This window comes from Diplodia corticola, assembly GCF_001883845.1.
Source record: "Diplodia corticola strain CBS 112549 chromosome Unknown scaffold44, whole genome shotgun sequence".
NCBI classification, from domain to species: domain Eukaryota; kingdom Fungi; phylum Ascomycota; class Dothideomycetes; order Botryosphaeriales; family Botryosphaeriaceae; genus Diplodia; species Diplodia corticola.
In genome coordinates, this window is record NW_017971523.1 from 105,828 (window position 1) to 125,109 (window position 19,282).

A 19,282-nucleotide genomic window follows, 5' to 3' on the forward strand; every position below is an offset into this window, starting at 1 on the left:
CCATTGATAGAACATCAAAACAAAGAAAGGCAATATCTTTCCCGTCGAACTCAATAGATGGCCAACTCAAAGAAGCTGATGCAAGTCGACAGCCACAGAAAGCCCGCAGACCGGCCAGACCGTGGCACCGTCTCCGCAATCACTTCGGAAAACACTTATCAATCACCACTTCTACACCATATGCTAGTCCTTTCTCGCAACATTTCCGGACAGAAAAACCAACACACTCGCTTATCAAAATGCAGATTACCGCTATTGCATCCGTGCTCAGCCTCTTGGCCGGCTACGCCGTCGCCCTGCCCGCTGGCGACCCTTCAACGGCCGACTTGGCTTTTGAGGTCCCCTCCCTTTCCCCACCAGTCAACATGACTACCAAACTGCATCCGATCGAGCCCCGTGGCATCGTTTGGCGGGACATCAAAATATGTGCCAACTCGAAGCTGAGCGGATCGTGCTTGACGCAGCGAATCAAGGCCAACCAGGAGTGTTACGGGCTACCGCCGTACATGAACGACAAGAGCTCATCGCTGTGGGTGGCGCAGGCATTTTGCACCGTGTACAAAGACCAGCGGTGTACTGGGCCATCGCGACAGATCCAGGAGCCTGGCATCGACGATTTCAAGACGATCGGGTTCAACGACATGGTCAGCAGTTTCAAGTGCCAGTACTACACGGCCCTGTGGTGAAGTGGGATCTCTTCTATTTCAATATATGCATCAACGTTCATCTCGTTTCCATTTTTGCTGGTGTTTGGTTGGGAAACAGAGGCATCATTCCACAGAGCAAACATGTCACAACAAACCAAACATGTCCTCTACTTGTGACCATGGTGGCTATAGGCTTATGTAGGCTCCGACGTTTGTGGAGCGACAGCTGCGGTGGCACCTACTCGATTGGGCAGAGCATGCACGTCAGGTGGGAGTTGGTGGCAGGGGTGCAGGAAAGCGGGCAGGCTCACGTGGCTGGGGCAAGACAGTGACGGCGGACACGGCGGACACGTAGAGCGTGGGCTGCGTGCCAGCTTAAATTGCAGCGCAATTATATGGGGCGTTTTAATTGCGCCTAGCGCCCCTGCAGCGCGTGTGCGACGGGCGTGTAACGGTGGGAAGCAGCAGCTTATCAGTCGCCCTCGCCCGCGCCGTCGCCCTCGACTTCTTGCGCTGCCCCTGCACCATGTCTCAACGCATCGTCACCAACATCCAGCTGCTGAACCACCATGACAAGCCCGTAATTAACTGTGCTTACCTTTCCCGTTGCTCCCGTTGCTCCCGTGCACCGCCCCCCGACCACCTTTCCGCCGCCCGCCCTCACTTGCCACCACTCGCACCCGCGCCTGCATTATCTCGCACCAGATCAGCTGACCAGCACATTGCAGTCCAGCTATGTCTCAGCCGTGCCGCCAGCGCGTCCACAGCAACAACAACAGAAAGCGCGCCCCGCGAAGCCCAGCCTGCGCCGGCCCCATCACCAGACATGGACCCTCATCAAGAACCTGCCGCTTATGGACGCCGCGCCTAGCCCCGACAAGCCGCCCCGACACAGCAAAGAAGTCAACGCCGTGGTGCAGGTCCACGCCTCGCTCCGCAACAAGATGCTGCCCCCCGGCCCGCTCGACGGCTCCGCCGAGCTGATCTACATGACCAACATCGCCCGCTCCAACGCCCCCGGCATGTCGCCCGACCCCGGAAAGGACACGGACGAGCTCATGTTCATGCTCGAGCATCGCCCGGAGACGATCCGCTTCTGGATTGACGAACGCCCCGTCGGCCACCCCAGCGTGTCCAAGGAAATCCGCAGAGGCGTCCTGGACGACTCCAGAAACTGCTCCGTCATCAAAGTCTGTCTCAATGGAGGCCGCGCCGCAACCTCCTCGTGTGCCGCCCCGTCCTTGCCCAAAGAGAGCGACATTTACCTCCCCCCATCCACCCGCGCCGCAAGAGTGTGGATATACCTCGATCCCACCAAGAACCAGAACGCCGTGAACCAAGAAAAGACGAAGCTCAATGCCAAAAACAAGGACAAGTCCAAAGGAGCCGAGAAGTCTCCTGCAGGTCCATTGCGCCGAGCAGTCTCGCTGAAAATGTCTCAGAAGCAGCCGCAAAAGCCATCGCCTACATCACTCCAGCACCAGCCAGAGAAAGCCCCGTCGCGCAACCTCCCTCAGGACCCAAGCAAGCACCACCCGGAGACGCAGCCGCAACTTCCGCCCAAGAAGGCGCCCCACGGAACCATGCACACACGCCAGCCGCCGACGTCCTATGGCATTCCCATACCCACGCGCCGCAGCAGCAAAAGGGCCACCAAGAGGTCTCCTCTATCCACAAACCCTCCGACAACCCTCTCGCCAGGTCCTCCAGAACCGAGCGAGAAAGACTCCTCGTCCGAACACCGCCGTGTGCCTTCGACGAGGAAAGCTCAAACACACCACCAGCCGAAGGCGAGGCGCAGCAAATCCTCCAGCGCCACCACCACCACCACAGGCCGTGTCACCCTCGACTCCACTGCTCGTCCGAAACACGCCCAGGCGCGTCAAAGGGATCCCGCCGACGAATCGGAACCGGAGGACTTCAGGAACGACCTTCTCAACGACATATCCCGTCTGATGACGACCAACTCGGACCCGTTCGGCCGCTTCCACAACAACCACCTCCCGGACATGACCGACAGCGAAGGGGAAGGGGAGGGGCGCGACTACTATCCGACGACGACGGGCCCGCCGGACGGCATGCCGACGAAGCTGAGCCAGGCGCAGCTGGGCAAGTTCTACAAGCTCGGCAAGAGGGCGCAGTCCAGCATCTTCTTCGAAGAGGAAGCGCTGCCGGGGAAGGGCCGCAAGATCGAGGTTTCGCATGTGGAGAAACCGGGGGCGAAGCGGGAATTCACGAAGCCGTCGATGATAAGGAGGCTGAGGATCACGTTGGCGGGAGGATGGCTCAAGCGGGCGGGGAGTCAGAAGAAGCAGAGCGGGCAGTGACTGCTGTCCTGAGTGGGTTGGCCATCTGCGTTGAGCAAGTAGTCCCGATCAAGCAACAGCCCGATTCTCCTCCGATCCCACCGATTGTTGTAGTAGTAACCAAAGATAAAAAAAAAAACAAATAAATGCGACATTCTACGCTTCTACCTACTTCCCCATCGCCAATCCGCTCCTCTTCAATACGCAAACGGCCTCACCCTATACTCCTCCTTGTCCTCGGGTCTCCCCGGCACCGGCTTGTCCAAAAACTCGGGGTACAGATAAAACGCCAGATCCTCCCCATCCCTCTGCTTCTGGCTCCACCCATCCCCCAACCACGCCATCCGATTCACCTCTTCGTCCCCGTCCGCGTCCCCCTCCCCCTCCCCAACATACTCATACACCCAATCCTCCCACCTCGGGCTCCTCAGCGCCTCAACGCAATGATTCGTGCTCCCCGGCCACAACCCAGTGACGGCGCCGCCGCCACTCCCACCTCCCTTACTGCGATACCAACTCCGACACTCCTCGGCAAAGACGGTGCCGGCGAAATACGCGTCGACGTACTGTGTGAAGTCGCGCACGCGGCGGGGGTGGGGCTCCATGCAGCGGATGTTGTCGCGCTGCAGCTTGCGCACGCAGCGCACGACGTAGTCGCCCACGCGCTCGATCATGGTCGTCAGGCTGCCCGAGCCGATGGCCGAGTTGGGGCCCAGCATCAGGAAGAGGTTGGGAAAGCCGTCGGTCGCGAGGCTGAGGTACGACGTCGCGCGCGCGCGCCAGTGGTCGCTGAGCCGGCGCGGCGGCGACTGGGGTGGTGCCCCTGTCGTGTTGATGGTGGTGGTGCTGCTGCTGCTGCCCGTCGCCGGCGGGTCGACTTCATCATCGTCGACGATGACGGGGAACGGCGGGGGCGCCGAGACGTGGAAGCCGGTGGCGCAGACGAGGGCGTCGAGTTCGTGGAGGGTGCCGTCGTTTGTGCGGACGCCGCGCGGCTCGATGCGCGCGATGGGGTCGGTGACGAAGGCGACGTTGGGCTCGGTGAGGGCTTCGAGGAAGCCCGGGCCCGGCGTCAGGCGGCGGCAGCCGGGCGAGAAGGAGGGGAGCAGGGCGGCGAAGATGTCCGGGCGGGCGGCGAGGCGGCGGCGCATGTGGTCCTCGAAGGCGTGCTTGGCCTCGACGTTCATGGGCGTGCCGCGGATGGTCACGGCGTGGATCGAGTTGGCGTCCTCCTCGATGGCGAGGCGGAACTTGTGGTAGTGCTCCGGGTCGGACCTGAACTTGGCCTTCATGTCGTCGGGGATGGTGAAGCCGGTGAGGCCGAGCTTGTCCCACATGTCCTGGCCGAACGGGGGGGATATCCACGTTTTGCTGCGGATGAAGCACGAGAGCTGCGTTCCGGGCAGCTTCTGCAGATTCGGTACTATCTGGATGGCGCTGCTTCCGGATCCGATGACGCCCACGCGCTTGTTCGTGAAGTCGTAGCTGACCGTCTCTATGTCAGCATCAACCCGCCGCCTTCTTCAAAGAAGTCACTCACTTCTCGTTCCACCTGGCCGAATGCATCACCTCGCCCTCGAAGCTCTCCAGCCCATCAATCTCGGGCCACGCTGCCGTATTCAAGTTCCCCCTCGCGCTGATCAACACCTCGGCCTCATCGACAAACACCCTGCCCGTCGCCAGCTCTGCGACCCTCACCCTCCACACCCCGGCCCTGCGATCGAACCTGCACTCCCTGACCTCGTGGCCCAGCCGCACGAAGCGGTCGGCGCCGTACTTGCGCGCGGTGCGCTCAATGTACGCCTGGATCTCGCGCGCGGGCGCGTACAGGCTGGACCACTGCGTGTTGGGCTCGAACGAGTACTGGTACGAGTGCGAGGGTATGTCGCACGCGCAACCCGGGTAGCGGTTCTCCCACCACGTGCCGCCCACGCCGGCGTTCTTCTCGTAGATGCGCAGCCGCACGTTGCGCAGCCGCTCCGGCAGCCGGATGCCCAGGTACACGCCCGAGTAGCCCGCGCCCACCACGATGACCCGCACCGGCCGGAAGTTCTCGACCGGCGCTTGGTGGAGGGTGAAGGGCGCCGTCGGCGTCGAGGGGGCGGGAGGGGGAGACGGTGTTTCGGCGTTGGCTGCTGTCGTCTTGGGTTTGGTACCATGGCCGTTCTGCACGCCGTTGGTGCTGGCGTGGTTGGCTGAGTCGATGCGGCGGAGCACGTCTTCATGTGGGGCGTCGCTCCCCACCGTCAGTGATTCGGGGAGAGAGGGTACGGCGGACATGGCGCTCGAGCAAGGGGTGTCACAGAGAGCACTGGGGAGAATCAAAGCAAGAGAAAGCGAATCAATGGCGCTCGGCGAAGGAAAAAGATTGAGCGACGGTGATATGTAACACAAGTGCCCTCTAGAGAGCTGTAGAAAGAGGGGTACACCAACATAAGAGGAGCACCAGTGCGGCGCATTCCCGCACACTGTGGACCCGCGCCAATAAGCCGTACATGGGTCCAGGGGCGCCAGGCGTTTGAACTGGGGACTCCGGTAGGGACTACCGGCAGTGGCCCGCCGCCCGAGCCTCCTCCTAGCCCATTGCCGGATGAGGGGCAGAGACCAGCCAGTTAAGAGAATCAGAGTTCCGCGGCCTAAGGAAATGGCATGATGTGCTGGGGTTGTGCAGTACCTCTGCTCCACACTTCGGGAAGAGCGGTATAGACAAGCGTCGTGCCCCTCAAGCTTCTCCCCCACAAAGAGGCGTTGTGGGGTTGCTCTGTGCTCGGCATTGTTGCTTGCAAAATTGCCGAAACGGTCGTAGTCCCAATGTCCGGACTGAAGGATCGCTCCGGTGCCCGGCTGGCTTTTAAAAAGTTGTGACCAGGATAACGCGTGGTGGTCAGGGGAAAGGCGGCCATCTCACTTGAAGGATTGCCGACAGGGCCTCGTCCGACGTGCTGGCTGGTGCTGCAGCGGCTCCAATTCCGAAAGCGCCAATGACTCGCCGTCGACGTCAGGCCCATCTCACCCCGTATCCAATTGGCTGAGTGGCGTCTGCTGTACATAAATCCGAGGTAACTGGCTGCAGGAGGGGAGAGGCACCAGCTGTTCGTCATTGGAGCACTTTCACCCCTCTTGTCGGCTCCAACGTTTGCGCCCAAGGTCGCAAGTAGTGCCCATCCGGGACCGAACGACGGAATCAGGCTCGTGGGGCTCGGAACTAAGATGCATTGGTCTCCAGCCCCCGTTGACTGATCCAGCGCAACAGGTGTACATGTTTTCCTACCAGCTCAACTCCACCCTCCGTCTCTTGTCCACCCTTCTCCGTCCACCCAAGAAATTCATAGAACGTTTGCCCCTTTGCCAACCCAGTCGCACGCAAAGAAACGCCGCCAAAACAGTGCGCCCAAAAGTGTCTCTCATGGTGAATCTTGAATGCATAATCGCGCTCCCGTGGTATTATTACACTTTCTGCGTCGTGGGATTCATTGACCAGAAATTGATAATCGCAACCTGCACCCGCCCGTTAGCATCCAGACGCACCCGCCGGAGTGCAAGCACTTACCTGGTTCCCCAGCTTATACGCCAGCTTCTTGCCATCTGCATCCCATCTCAACAGATGGTCCAGCTCCGTGTCTCGTGCATCCGGTAAGGTGGTGTCCCATTTCTGCTCCTCATTGTCTATTGGTTTCCACTTGGCTTTTGAAATCCCTGCTTCTGGGTCCCAGAAGGTTATCGTGTCGGTTCCAGCAGCGGCCAAAAGGTAGCTGTCTGGTGAGAAGGCGATTTCAATCACAGAACCGCTTGAGAATCTTTGCACGTTCTCAAATGGCTTCTTCGCGTTCCAGAACTGGACCGTCCAGAAGCCCGAGTCGGAGGATGTCGCAAGCAGACGAGGCGATTCGGCGCCATGCGAGGCTGGGTTGGTGATCGGTTGGAACTCGAGGCCGGTGATATCTTCGCCCGGTGCGAAGTCATGCGTGCGGATTTCGGTGTCTCCCGGAAGAATGAGACCGAGCCGGGGATGGGCTTCGTCGGAAGCACTGCTACAGGCTATGATGTTGCAGACGGCATCGTAACGCAGGTTTTCCCAGCGCGTGCTTGTTGTGAAAGATTTTTGGACTACCAGTTTATTTTCAGCAGTGATTTCGTAGACCTCAAGAATCCCGTAACCGGCCACAACAAATGTCGAGTCGCTCATCCACTCGGCGGCAAACACGGGGCGATCCGTCTGTGCGCTGTAGAGGGGCTCCTGCTTTATCTCCTTCCACAGGCAGATGCGCGAATTGACATCTGTGCTGCAGACGCTGAGAAGGAGGTTCGCCGGTGCGTTGTAACGCAGGGCGAACACGCTGCCAAGCACGGCTGTGACCAAGCGAGTCTGCAGCCCACCTTCGCTCAGATGATAGAGCTTTCCCTTGGTCATCTTTTCGCCGCTATCAGCAGTCATATCTTCCAGCGTGCCAATGAGTGCTTCGCCAGGCAAGGTCCAGGCCACAGCGGTGACGGTTGGGCGGTTCAGGCCGATGTCTAGGTCTCGCGACACGGGTTCTGCCGGCGTGTCTTGCTGCGTTTGAGATGAATTCGGGATGTGATAAATGCGTAACAATGATTCGCCAGCGGTCAGGAGGAGTTGCGGCTCCGTGGGGCTCCACTCGGTATGCACCACGGTGGCGCCGGGCTCGTTGATCCGCAGGAATGTGGTTTGAGGACCCAGATCGATCATCTTCTCCGTCTGCAGCACGCTGCTTTCTCCGAGGCTCAGGGTGGTGACCAAGGGCGCCACTTCTTCCTCGACGACTGATTCAGCATCCGAAACAACGGCTTCCGACTCGGCGGGCGCGCCGTTGGTTTCTATCTCCATGTCGCCGTTCAACCGAGCCTGTGCCTCATTACTGCCTTTCTTCTTCTTTCGCGCGGGGGCGTCTCCGTCAGCCCCGGTTCCATTGACGTCGTCCTTGCGCACGCGGCGGCTCGACAGGGTTTTCCGGCGGCGCGCATCGCCATTATAACGGGCAAACGGACGGCCGTGGTCGTGGCCGAATTGGTAGCGACGCTCCTCGGTGCCCTGGTCATCTTAGCACGATGCATTCTCGATAGGGGAGCTGCGGGAACGCACATTGGAGGCGGCGGCGCGCATATCGTCCAGCCACAGGCCATCCTGGAGCATGCGCAGAAGAGTGTGCGTCTGGACCTTGTCGGCGAAGGGCAGCGTCTCGGGCTCATCGTTCCAATCATGCGCCAGCGCCAGCGCTGCTTTGGCGTATCCTTTTGAAAATTAGAACGGGCGGATGGTGAAGGCCTTTCACGGATGCGGAGGGTCGGCGCGCGGTGGCGGCGCAGCAGCCGAGCTCGGCCTCGACGCGCGAGCAGGGTGCGCAGGCAGAGGTGCATCCAGACACAACATGGTCCGGCGGGGGCTTGTGTTTGGGGAGAAAACGCGTGCATCCGGGACGGTGACGTACCAGCCTCTTGCAGATACCTCCAGACCAGGTAGTTGACGACGTTGGAGGAGAGGTGCTCGGTCATGGCGCATGATGTCGCGCGCGCGCAGCGGGCTCCCGGGGGTGGGTTCCTGGAACTGGGGGTGTGTGTAGGGACCTGTCTGGAAATGGGTCTGCGGTGTGGAGTGGAGAGAGGCTCGCCGGGCTGGGTGCGGCGCTGGATGGGCCCGTTGCTGCTTTGCTTGGCGCAGGCTCCGGCTGCCCTGGGGTGGATGATCGGCGCGCCGTCTGTGCTAGAGGGCTCTGTGGCCCTCTAAGGGACCTCTGGATCGCCAAACAATTCCGCCTCCCGGCCGACTCGTCCACCTCCACCACCACGTCCCGCTCCCTCTGCGCGCGCCCGTCGAGGCGCCCCCATCGCCAGCCGTGCTCCTCGCAACCCGCTGCCCCTGCGTCCTCTCCGCCCTGCCTCTCGCCCCGCCGGCCCGCAATCCAGGGACCTCCCAGAAGCTGCAGCTCTCCAAGCTCCCCGTGTCCCTGCCGCAGTCTCCAGACCCTCCGTCATGCGCGTCAACGTCCCGCCCCTGACACGCGGCCTGCTGGTCTGCCTCTTCATCTTTACCCTGCTCAATTGGATCCTGCGGCCGGGCTACAGTGACTGGGTGCAGGGCGTGGGAAAGCCGCTCGTGAGTGCTGGGGACGGCGCGCCATACCTGGCCATCATTCCTGCCACCGCTATTGTTTACCCATGGGTATTCCTGATCGCAACCGTCGTCGAGGAGAACATCTTCGGCCTGCTGATCACCGGCCTGACCATCTTCTACGGCGGCCGTTACCTGGAGCGCGCGTGGAGCTCCGCCGAATTTGCCAAATTCATTCTCTTCGTTTCCATGATACCCAACATATTGACTTATCTCCTTTACATCATTGGTTATGCCCTGTCCAAGAACGACGAAGCTTTGTACGTTCCCGCCTGCAGTCTGTCCAGGTCTGTCAACCGACTAACTGTCACACAGGTCGGCAACCATCTCCGGCGGCATCGCGATCCAAGCCGGCTTCCTCGTCTCCTTGAAGCAGCTTGTCCCGGAACACACTGTATCCATCGCCAGAGGCACCATCCGCATGCGTGTCAAGCACTTCCCCATCATCTTCCTCATCGCCAACACGCTCTCCGGCCTCCTCTTCGGCACTGAGACCGCCACCTTCCTCTCGTGGTTCGGCTTCTTCACCGCATGGATCTACCTTCGCTTCTACCGCATGTCCCCCTCCGTTATATCCGCCTCCACTGGCGAGGACTCTTTCGTCCGTGGCGACGCGTCCGACACGTTCTCCTTCGCCCACTTCTTCCCCGAGCCACTGCAGACCCCGGTTGAGCTGTTCGCAGACCAGTTCTACAACGCATTGGTGGCGATCAGGATCTGCACGCCCTTCTCGCACGAGGACATCGATGCCGGCAACGAACAGGCCATGGCCCGCGCCGAGGGCGGTCTGCCGAGCCTCATGAACTCAGGCAGGGGAGCGAGGGGAGGCCGCAGGGAAGAGGCCGAGCGGAGAAGGGCGCTGGCGCTGAAGGTCTTGGACCAGAGGTTACAAGCTGCGGTCAACAAGCCGCAGCAGCCGACCGTGTCTGCAGCGCCGGCCGGCCCATCGATATTGGGCGAAACGACCTACGAGCCGGAGCGCCATGACGAGTCTCCAGTGAAGGCTGCGGCAGCTTAAGAACGTGGAACTGATCTAGATGTAGGATTTTTGTTGTCGAAGAAGAAAAGCTACGTTTTTCTTTCTGTCATTGTACGATTGGCTCGAGTACGACACGTGTTGTACGCCATTGTTTTCTTCTTTGGTCCCATGCGTAGACGCACTCATGTTCTTGGGGCATTATTCAGGCGAGTTTAGGAGAGGCGGGCACCTTGCCCGCGATAGTTTTGCATTGGTTTCTCAAGCACGGAGTACGGGCAAAGATACCATGGCTTTGGTGGTATTTCGCCTCGAGGTAGGCGGCTGGGTAGATGGCAGGCTCACGTTGACATGTATCCAAATATCCTGAGTACTGTGCGGTCCACAAAATTCTTCCCAGCACAACTTTTCGTGAGAGATACAGATGACTTGGAAACTTCAAGCTGCTTTGCCGCGCAGTGTATGCTATGCTAAATCAATACAGATCTTCAACTCTTCCCACCCAAGTAACTCCACTCCCGTCTTTCAGGAGAGGAATCCGCTCCCATCAACACCCTTCCCCTTTCTCCCTAGCGATCCTCGATAAGGTCGCCTTCCCTGCCCTGCTCTCGTTCGGCCTCCCGATCTCCCCTGAAATCCACTTGCCCACCTCGGACAGCTTCTCAATGTCGACGCCAGTCCGCAGGCCCAGGCTCTCAAACAGGTGGACGAGATCCTCGGTGGCGACGTTGCCGGTGGCGCCGGGGCTGTAGGGGCAGCCGCCGAGGCCGGCGACGGCGGCGTCGAACTCGCGCACGCCGTGCTCGAGGCCGACGAGGGCGTTGACCAGGGCCTGGCCGTACGTGTCGTGGAAGTGCAGGGCGAGGTCCTGGCGGTCGACGCCGGCGGCGGCGAGGGTGCGCAGCAGCTCGCGCGTGCGCGGCGCGGTGCCCATGCCCGTCGTGTCCGCGACCGAGATGACGTCGGCGCCCATCTCGAGCAGCGACACGGCCAGCTCTGCCACCGCGTGCGGGTCCACGTCCGGGCCCTCGTACGGGCAGCCTAGCGCCACCGAGATGTACGCGCGCACCCGCAGGCCGTGGCTCCGCGCCCGCGCCACCAGCGGCTCGAAGCGCTGTAGGGACTCGGCGACGCTGCAGTTGGTGTTCTTGCGGGCGAAGGTCTCGGTCGCGGCGGTGAAGATGGAGACTTCGATCTCGGGGGTCGTGGACATGGCGGCGGCGCCCGAGGGTGCGGAGGGCATGGCATTGGGGTCTTGTGAGGATGTGTTCAGTGCGGGGCCGTTGTCGGTGGTTGCCGCGGCGTGGGCGCCGTAGACGTTCAGGAAGTTGTCCAGGCCTTTCTCGTTGGGCATGAGGAACTGGTAGACTATAGGCTCGGCGGATTTAGGAGGGGTTTTGAGGACGTGCTCGAGGATCTCGGAGGAATTGGCCATCTGCGTGGGTGGTGGTTAGCCAGCAGGCGGGGAAGCTGGTAGGGGAAAGTCGGCGTACTTGAGGCGTCCATTTCGGACTCACAAAGCTGCCCGCTTCTATCACGCTCAGGCCGGTTGTTGCTAAGCGGTTGACAAAGTCTATCTTGGTGTTGACGGGGATGCTCGTCTTCTCATTCTGGAGGCCGTCGCGCGGGCCGACCTCGACGAGCCGGACATGATCTGATGCTGGTGTCGAGTATCCACGGCGGGCAAGGGCGGGCAACGTGGGACGAGCTAGCCTCCGGCAAGCTCTTCGCACGACGAATGACATTTTGAGAGGGACAGGGAAAGTATGAAAGTGGGACGGCAGCTGTTTTGGAGCTCTGGTTAGGGAGCAGTGGAATGACATCGTGTGGGGTAACGTTAAGCCGGGCCTAAGCCGATAGGGCTGAAGGCAGGTAATCGCCGTCGCTTTGACTCGCTTTCCGCCGCCTGATCGCCCGACTGCCCGAATAAAATATTGAACCTGCAACATTCACGCTTCTTCGCGCCTACCCCGGTCGAACCGTCTTATCCACAGTACCTGTCGATCTCTGAATCCTGCGCCAACCGTGCGCTACGCTTTTTGGGCGGAAATTCACCCCACGTCGTTCACCTCGCCGCCGCGGAAAAATTCACGACCCCGCCATCGATATGGAAGAAGATCGCGCTGCCACGAATCTGGGGCCTACCCCTGAAGAGGACTTGAATGGCGAACCCAACATTGCTCCCAAGCAACCGAAGAAGAGATTTGTCGGCCGCAGGGCAGCAGAGAGCGCAGCAGCAGCAAGAGCAAAGGCCGACCCAAACGCAAATATCGAGGACAGCGGCGCAATACAAGGTACGGATGGTGATAGGACTGCTTAGGTATACAGAGGCTGCAGTGACTCGAGAAGGCGTAGCCGGACACAGAGGTCTACAGCTGGCTTTGGGCAGGTAGCGTCTTCAGTACGGTCAAGTGCTAACAGTCGCCTTACAGTAGCGCAACCCCGGAGAACAGCACGCGCCTTGAACAACATCCCAGCCTCTATCCTGGAAGACCCGGACATCAACGCTGCTATTTCATTGCTCCCCTCAAACTACAATTTCGAAATCCACAAGACCATCCACCGCATCCGCCAGAATAACCACAAGTCCGTGGCGCTCCAGCTCCCCGAGGGCCTTCTCCTGTTTGCGACAACAATATCCGATATTCTCACCCAATTCTGCCCGGGGATAACCACAACGATAATGGGCGACGTGACCTACGGCGCGTGCTGCATCGACGACTTTACTGCGCGAGCTTTGGGCTGCGATCTGCTGGTCCACTACGCACATAGTTGTTTGATACCCGTTGCGGTCACCAAGATTGCAACACTATACGTTTTTGTCGCCATTGGAATCGACACGCAACACCTATGCGACACGATTGTCCGGAACTTCAAACCAGGACAGACGATTGCTATGGTAGGAACAATTCAATTCAACGCAACCATCCATGGCATTGCACCGCAACTACGCCGAGAAGGCTACAATATCATCGTACCTCAGATCATGCCGCTATCCAAAGGCGAAATTCTGGGATGCACATCCCCGCGCTTCTCTACGCCCAAGCAAAAGTCCGAATCTCTCGTAGCCTCAGCCGCTGCAAACGCCTCCAAGGATGGTCCCATTGAAGCCGATTGCTTGCTATACCTCGGAGATGGTCGCTTCCACCTCGAGTCGGCACAAATCCACAACCCACACCTGCCTTCATACCGTTATGATCCCTACAGCCGTCGCCTGACCCACGAAACCTATGCGCACGCTGAAATGTACTCCCTCCGTGCATCAGCCATTCAGTCGGCACAAAAGGCTCGTAAATGGGGGTTGATCCTCGGCGCCTTGGGCCGCCAGGGCAATCCACACACCCTCACCCTGATTGAGAACCACCTCAAGCAGAAGGGCATTCCATGCATGAAGATTCTGCTGAGCGAGATCTTCCCGGGGAAACTGCAGATCATGAGCGCCTCCAAAGAGGACAAAAGGAAAGCGGGTGTCGATGAGGAGGATGGCACAAGCGCGGAAGATGGTGGTGTGGAAGCTTGGGTTCAGATCGCTTGCCCGAGACTGAGCATCGACTGGGGATACGCCTTCCCTCGGCCTCTGTTGAGCCCATACGAGGCTTTGGTGGCGCTAGGCGTCCGAGAAGGAAAGTGGATGGACAAGGCCGGCAAAGAAGATGTTGGTGACGACGTGTATCCGATGGACTTTTACGCAAAGGAAGGGTTGGGCAGGACAACTGCCGGAGATGTGCAGATCCGAGCTTGATAAATGACGTCGGACTCACAAAGCGCATAAGCTTCATATCTCATGCGAACCTATAAAGAAAGAAGTCGACATGCAAGTCAGTTCGGCCATGGGTTTGTGAGACGGTCAAAACCAGAAGACAGGGCTGCCGTAATCAAAGGAAACAAATGGAGGCTGACAGCCAGCTGTTTATCCCCTCAGTCATGGGATCTTTTGCAATTCGGGTACTGGTTGTAACCAACGTAGCCGTGGTAATGCCTGCGCCACGACGCCAGACGGTACGTGATCCAGGACAGCAGTCTCGGCGTCACCACCGTCGACATCAGTGCGGCAATCCCGACTGGCCCCAGGCCCCGCCGCAGGTCATCCGGCAGCGGATCCACACTGTATGGCCGAGGGAAGTAGTGTTTAGATTTCTGACCCCCTCGTTTTCGGAGTGCTGAAATCCCTTTGTTTATTACCAACCCATGACTGTATAAAGAAAGCGTTTTTAATATGTCCTTGTCTTTCGTAGTAGATTCGAGCCATATCTTGCTATCAAAAAAAAAAAAAAAAAGCGTAGGGGATTATCAGAATCTCGAAAGGGGCGATTGGAGTCTCGAGATAAGGGGTAGGGGTTATCCGAAATCTACGAACCCATGTGATGGAGTACTCGTGGAATACTCTCTGGACTGCGTGTTTCTCACCAGTCGTGGCGTCACAAGCAAACCTCAAGGTAGCCTTGGGAGGTCTGGCAAACACGAGAAAAAGCGCCAAGGTATGCAAAAATTCTTTCTGATAAGAACTCAATTATCATGATGCTTCTATGTGAAGTCCAATCTGCACAATACTGTTTATACTAGTCCCGCATTTACTTGGCCTGCCAGAATCAACCTTGTCCCTCAAGAATTATCCCGTGAATCTCCCAAGAAGGTCATCTCAGACACCGTTTTCCACAAGCGCCTCCATGACCGGCTTGTGCAAAATTCCTGCTCTCAGCGCCTCATAGATGACACTGATCCAGCTGCCGACCGTCATCTTCTTCCTGGTGTCGCTCCCATCACCAAACTGCCGGCTCCCATATTCCGGGCAATCCACTAGGCCTCTGTGGAAAGGGACACCAAGGTCTACACGCACGAAGCGATACATCTTCCTCGAAGCTTGACCAAGGTAATCAGGGGTGAGATCCATGTATTCTTCAAACATTCGTGTGCGCAGGTCCGCAAACTTCTGCTGTAATACATTTTTGATAGACTCTTCGAAAGCAAGAGCCTGAATGGAAGCGTTGGGGGCTCGATACAAAAATGTCATGGCGGCGGCGCGGGCGGTGCTGGCTGCACGAGGCGCAAGATCCTCGTTGGGTGAAGCGTTCCACTTGTCCCTCAATGCGGTCCAAACTTCTTCTTGAAGTTCCTTGGGGTCAACGGAGCTTGCTTGATCAGGATCAGCGGTAGTGAGAGATTTGATGATAATATCGTTAAACGCTTCGTAAGTCTCCTCGAGGAATTTTGACTGAAGGACTCGGAGGTCGAGAGCTTGACAGAGGGCAAAGAGATAAGCCGCACACATCTGACTGAGGACTTCGATGCTTTGAAAAGTGTAGCGGGCTGAGATGAGGGCTACCGAGTTCACGGCCTGGTTGTGAACTTCGGCGCTCTGCACATGACTGCTCACGGGGTTGGCAAGATACGCGAGCTCAGACATGTAGGCGGCCAGATTAATGTCGATTCCTTTGCAGGTGAAACTCAGGCTGGGGTCATCCGCTGCGAGATTGGGAGGTAGACCTCTGCTTAAGCCGGAGTTGAGAAGCTCCGTCCCTTGGGCGAAAAGCAGCTTCCCGAACATCTGGATTGAAACGCGAACTTTCTCCATGGCTGAGGTGATGGAAGCTGCTTGAAAATTGCCGCCATGGTGAATAAGGTCGGTATTGACATCCATCAATGGGTTGTCGGTAGTTGAATTGAGCTCCACTGACACCTGCTCGGTGGCAAGGAGAAGATCCTCAAGCTGCGGCCCTATCCACTGGGATGAGGTGCGCAACGGGTAGCGGTCCTGACACAACCCGGCCATGTGCATGTCCTTCTCGCCGTCCAGGCCAGATGATAGGCGAGAACCTTGGAGGAAGCCGTAGATGTTTGAAGCAACTTCTACTTGACCTCTATGTGGCCGTACTTTGGCAATGAAAGGACTGAAGGACTCGGCAGTCCCTTTGAGAGCCTCCACAGCCATGGCAGTAAGTGTCTGTGTAAGAAGGGCCAGGTGATTGGTTTCGTAGACCACAAGTGATGCCACGGAACCGGAGGCAGATGTGCCGTTCAACAGCCCAAGCCCCTCTTTAGCAGCAAGGACCACGGGTTGCAGGTTGTGGGACTGCAACGCAACGCTGGCTGGCATGACCTGAGAGGGAGTTCCGACGCGCACAAAAATGTCCGGGCTGCCTTGAATGGCGCCGGCAACGTAGGAAAGCGGCTGCAGGTCTCCGGAAGCGGATATGCTTCCGCGCAACGGAATGACCGGAGTGATGTCGTGCTCGAGCAGGTTCATGATGGCTTCGATGACAGGAAGGGAGACAGCCGAGTGACCACGCACAATGCTGTTAACACGCTGAAGCATCAAGCCTTTGACCCAGGAGGTAGGCATGGACAAGGTACCGTAGTCATCGACGTGGTGAAGAGCGCCCTGGCGTTCGCCGAGAAAGGGCCTTCCGGTGTCGTTACTGGAGATGATTCCGCTTTGCTGGTGTTGAATAAGAGCACTTTGAAGGGAGACGACATCATTGGTCCGCGTATCAGCGCTACCGCCATAGCCGGTGTTAACTCCTGAGAGAATGTCAGTTCTCCCTCAAGTTCATGATTAGATGAGAGGTAGTCCCACCGTATACCAGGTCGCCCCTGTCAAGGTGGCGCTGGAGCATTTCGACACTCTCGGTTATCCTCGCAATGAGGTGGGGTGACTTGTCAAGCACCGATTTGGAGCCATGCCTGGCAACGGCGACGAGATCAGGAATCTGGAGTGATTGCCCGTCGAGAACCACGGTCGACTGGGCTAGATGATATTTCAATCTCGCCCAGGAGTCGTACGTAGAGCGAGCATGGGCGGTCAAAGGCTTTGAATCCGAGAGACTGAGCTCACCCATTTTGGTCGAGGCTGAGAGGGAAGCGGAGGTTGGTGGATAAGGCAGTGCAGGGGGGAAGGCGGAGAGGGTTGGGGTTATAAATGCGACGGAAGCTGCAGGGAACAATGCTTCCCGAACCGGTGAGTGAACGGCGCGGTGTATGCACGATGATGCGGGTTCGAGGCGTGGGCACCTGTATAGGCAAAAAGGTGACAAGAAGAAGAAAGATAATGGTTGATTGCGGCCATCCCTGGCAGCAAACGGCGAGGCCGTGTCACTCTGATGCGTGTCCTCGAGCCGCCAGAAGGTGCGAGGCGGCGGCACCTGCCTGCCCCAACAGCAACAACCCCACCGACCGCCCCCGTGCTCGCAGTCATGTAGTTTGTCAGGCCCGCTGCAAACACATTATTGAACAGGCAGATCATCGCTTACATGCAGGTAGCGGTGGCCCTTGTTAGCGACGCCTCAGCTCAGAACGAGCATGTGAGACGCTTGGCCTGGCCAAGAGGAGAATAGCCAGGAGAAGGCTCCTCGCGGATCGCGGAAGCAATAGCGGTGGCGATCTCGGGGAGCCGCGCGAGCGTGGAGCAGCGCGGGAGGACGAGCTCCCACGAGTCAGCGTCATCCATCGCGCCGGCAGCTGCACCTCGAAACACGCGCGTCACACTGCACCTGCACACCGCAACCTGCCGCCAAATAAAGGCCCCCGTCCCCAGTACCGAAGACCTGACTCGGCCGCTCCCATGAATGATTGTTGCATTTGTACTGGTAAACCCCGACTCCCTACCCATCGAGTTAAACTTGTGAAATGGTGGATATTGTACAGCAGCCCAGAAAACGAATGGCACATGAAAGACAAGACCTTTACGCAGTCTTCTTCGACCGAGTCGTTCCAACGAGCTTCCAGAGGTTGAACATGCGGAAGAACACTGCGTCCTATGGGATCCTGTTAGTCATGACCCCACATTGCACTCTCGAGCCAGACTGACCATAACGCTCTTGGGGAGGAAGTTGCTGAGGAACCACACCGCCCATGACTTGTTGCCCTCCCATACCCACTTCGGCGGGCTGGACTTCATGACCTTGGAGACGACGCTCTTAGCGTAGTCATCGCTGGGCATAGCACCTTCCTGGCTATGCTTCAGACGCCTCTGGTATTCCTCGTTGAGAGGGATGTAGTACGAATCCTCCGGAAGCTGGCGGTCCGTCCTGGCAATGTTGGACTTGATGCCGCCAGTAACAATGGTGACGACACGCACACCGAAGGGCGAGAGCTCGACGCGGAGGGTGTTGCTGTACGCATGGAGCGCGGCCTTGGACGCGTTGTAAACGCCTAACAGGATGTCAGCAGCGGGCTCGACTAGGAAGTGGAGCATGCGGTCGACGTACTTCCGAAAACATAAGGCCTGCGCAAACCATCAGCACGTACACCAATCGCACATTGTCGCCGGGCACTTACATGACGCCTGCCAGACTGCCAATCTGCACAATCGTACCCTTGGCCTCGATCAACAGCGGCGCAAACTCCTGGCACATGCGCATGACCGAGAACACATTGACCTCGAATGTCTGCTGCACTTCTTCCATTTCGACGTCGAGGGCGGGTACGGTGTAGTTGCGGCCGGCATTGTTGACCAGGAAGTCCAGTTTGCCGCCGGTGAGATCCTCAATCTCGCGGCGCACCTGCCGGACGCTGTCGGGCTTGTCGACTTCGAGAGCAACGGTTTCAATGCCCAGCTCGGCGAGATCGGCGATGGCCTCGGTACGGCGGGCAGATGCGAAGACGCGCAGGCCTGCGGAGGGCGACTGTATCAGCCGGGATGCGAGAGGTGCGGCGGAGGGCTCATCGAACGGAACCTTTCGAGTGGAATTCTCTAGCAAGGCTGTGGCCAATGCCGGACGAGCAGCTGTGCGCACGGCGGTCAGCAGCGGGCTCGGGAGGAGCTGTAGATGGTGAGTTCACCCTGTGATCAGGACAGTCTTGCGCGTGTCGGCCATGTTTGCGTGCTGAGGGATTGCTGGTCACCGTGGAGTGGAGAGGAAGAAGGGCGCATGGCGGCGGCAGGCAAACAGCTTGACGCGAGCTGTGTCTGAGCTTCGTGCTTCCCCGCCAGGGAACCCTGTGCCTCGGCCAAAGCGTCATCATCTGCCCTATTATCCACGCGCCACTTCCCACACCTTCCAGATGCACCACTTGCCTTCGCCTTCGGCCTGCATTTGTTGGCTGAGCCGGGCAGCGCCCTGATCATCTGAACGCTTACGCCCGTATCGCTCCATTCCTGCTCAGCCTCGTTAATTAACGGCGCTTACGACATGCAGAGCTAACGTCTCCCCTCCAATGTCTGCTGGAAACACAACCTTGTCACAGTGAAGTTGTGCCTTTCAAACCAAGAAACTGTTTGCGGCTA

At 58.6% G+C, this 19,282-nt stretch overlaps 9 protein-coding genes across 9 annotated transcripts; 4 read left to right on the forward strand and 5 right to left on the reverse strand.

Annotated features, from left to right (window-relative positions):
• Positions 1-239: 239 nt before the first annotated feature.
• Positions 240-686, forward strand: BKCO1_4400030 (uncharacterized protein; the record flags this gene model as incomplete). Its single annotated transcript, XM_020276085.1, has 1 exon — positions 240-686. One exon carries the CDS (start codon positions 240-242, stop codon positions 684-686), a length of 447 nt encoding a protein of 148 aa, XP_020128037.1.
• Positions 687-1,173: 487 nt separating this feature from the next.
• On the forward strand, positions 1,174-2,974 carry BKCO1_4400031 (uncharacterized protein; the record flags this gene model as incomplete). Its single annotated transcript, XM_020276086.1, has 2 exons — positions 1,174-1,227; positions 1,376-2,974. The coding sequence occupies 2 exons, from the start codon at positions 1,174-1,176 to the stop codon at positions 2,972-2,974; spliced, it is 1,653 nt and encodes a 550-aa protein (XP_020128038.1).
• Positions 2,975-3,150: 176 nt separating this feature from the next.
• Positions 3,151-5,233, reverse strand: BKCO1_4400032 (flavin-binding monooxygenase; the record flags this gene model as incomplete). The annotated part of the gene is made up of 2 exons (XM_020276087.1): positions 3,151-4,438; positions 4,494-5,233. 2 exons carry the CDS (start codon positions 5,231-5,233, stop codon positions 3,151-3,153), a joined length of 2,028 nt encoding a protein of 675 aa, XP_020128035.1.
• Positions 5,234-6,400: 1,167 nt separating this feature from the next.
• On the reverse strand, positions 6,401-8,467 carry BKCO1_4400033 (wd repeat protein; the record flags this gene model as incomplete). The annotated part of the gene is made up of 4 exons (XM_020276088.1): positions 6,401-6,451; positions 6,504-8,006; positions 8,058-8,206; positions 8,404-8,467. The coding sequence occupies 4 exons, from the start codon at positions 8,465-8,467 to the stop codon at positions 6,401-6,403; spliced, it is 1,767 nt and encodes a 588-aa protein (XP_020128036.1).
• Positions 8,468-8,945: 478 nt separating this feature from the next.
• Positions 8,946-10,101, forward strand: BKCO1_4400034 (rhomboid family protein; the record flags this gene model as incomplete). The annotated part of the gene is made up of 2 exons (XM_020276089.1): positions 8,946-9,343; positions 9,399-10,101. 2 exons carry the CDS (start codon positions 8,946-8,948, stop codon positions 10,099-10,101), a joined length of 1,101 nt encoding a protein of 366 aa, XP_020128033.1.
• Positions 10,102-10,606: 505 nt separating this feature from the next.
• Positions 10,607-11,804, reverse strand: BKCO1_4400035 (hydroxymethylglutaryl-lyase; the record flags this gene model as incomplete). The annotated part of the gene is made up of 2 exons (XM_020276090.1): positions 10,607-11,494; positions 11,553-11,804. 2 exons carry the CDS (start codon positions 11,802-11,804, stop codon positions 10,607-10,609), a joined length of 1,140 nt encoding a protein of 379 aa, XP_020128034.1.
• A 362-nt stretch (positions 11,805-12,166) lies between these two features.
• BKCO1_4400036 (diphthamide biosynthesis protein 1) lies at positions 12,167-13,801 on the forward strand (the record flags this gene model as incomplete). Its single annotated transcript, XM_020276091.1, has 2 exons — positions 12,167-12,353; positions 12,492-13,801. The coding sequence occupies 2 exons, from the start codon at positions 12,167-12,169 to the stop codon at positions 13,799-13,801; spliced, it is 1,497 nt and encodes a 498-aa protein (XP_020128031.1).
• An 897-nt stretch (positions 13,802-14,698) lies between these two features.
• Positions 14,699-16,895, reverse strand: BKCO1_4400037 (phenylalanine ammonia-lyase; the record flags this gene model as incomplete). Its single annotated transcript, XM_020276092.1, has 2 exons — positions 14,699-16,578; positions 16,634-16,895. 2 exons carry the CDS (start codon positions 16,893-16,895, stop codon positions 14,699-14,701), a joined length of 2,142 nt encoding a protein of 713 aa, XP_020128032.1.
• An 843-nt stretch (positions 16,896-17,738) lies between these two features.
• BKCO1_4400038 (short chain dehydrogenase reductase) lies at positions 17,739-18,872 on the reverse strand (the record flags this gene model as incomplete). The annotated part of the gene is made up of 6 exons (XM_020276093.1): positions 17,739-17,810; positions 17,864-18,207; positions 18,264-18,280; positions 18,334-18,667; positions 18,732-18,781; positions 18,838-18,872. 6 exons carry the CDS (start codon positions 18,870-18,872, stop codon positions 17,739-17,741), a joined length of 852 nt encoding a protein of 283 aa, XP_020128039.1.
• Positions 18,873-19,282: the final 410 nt, after the last annotated feature.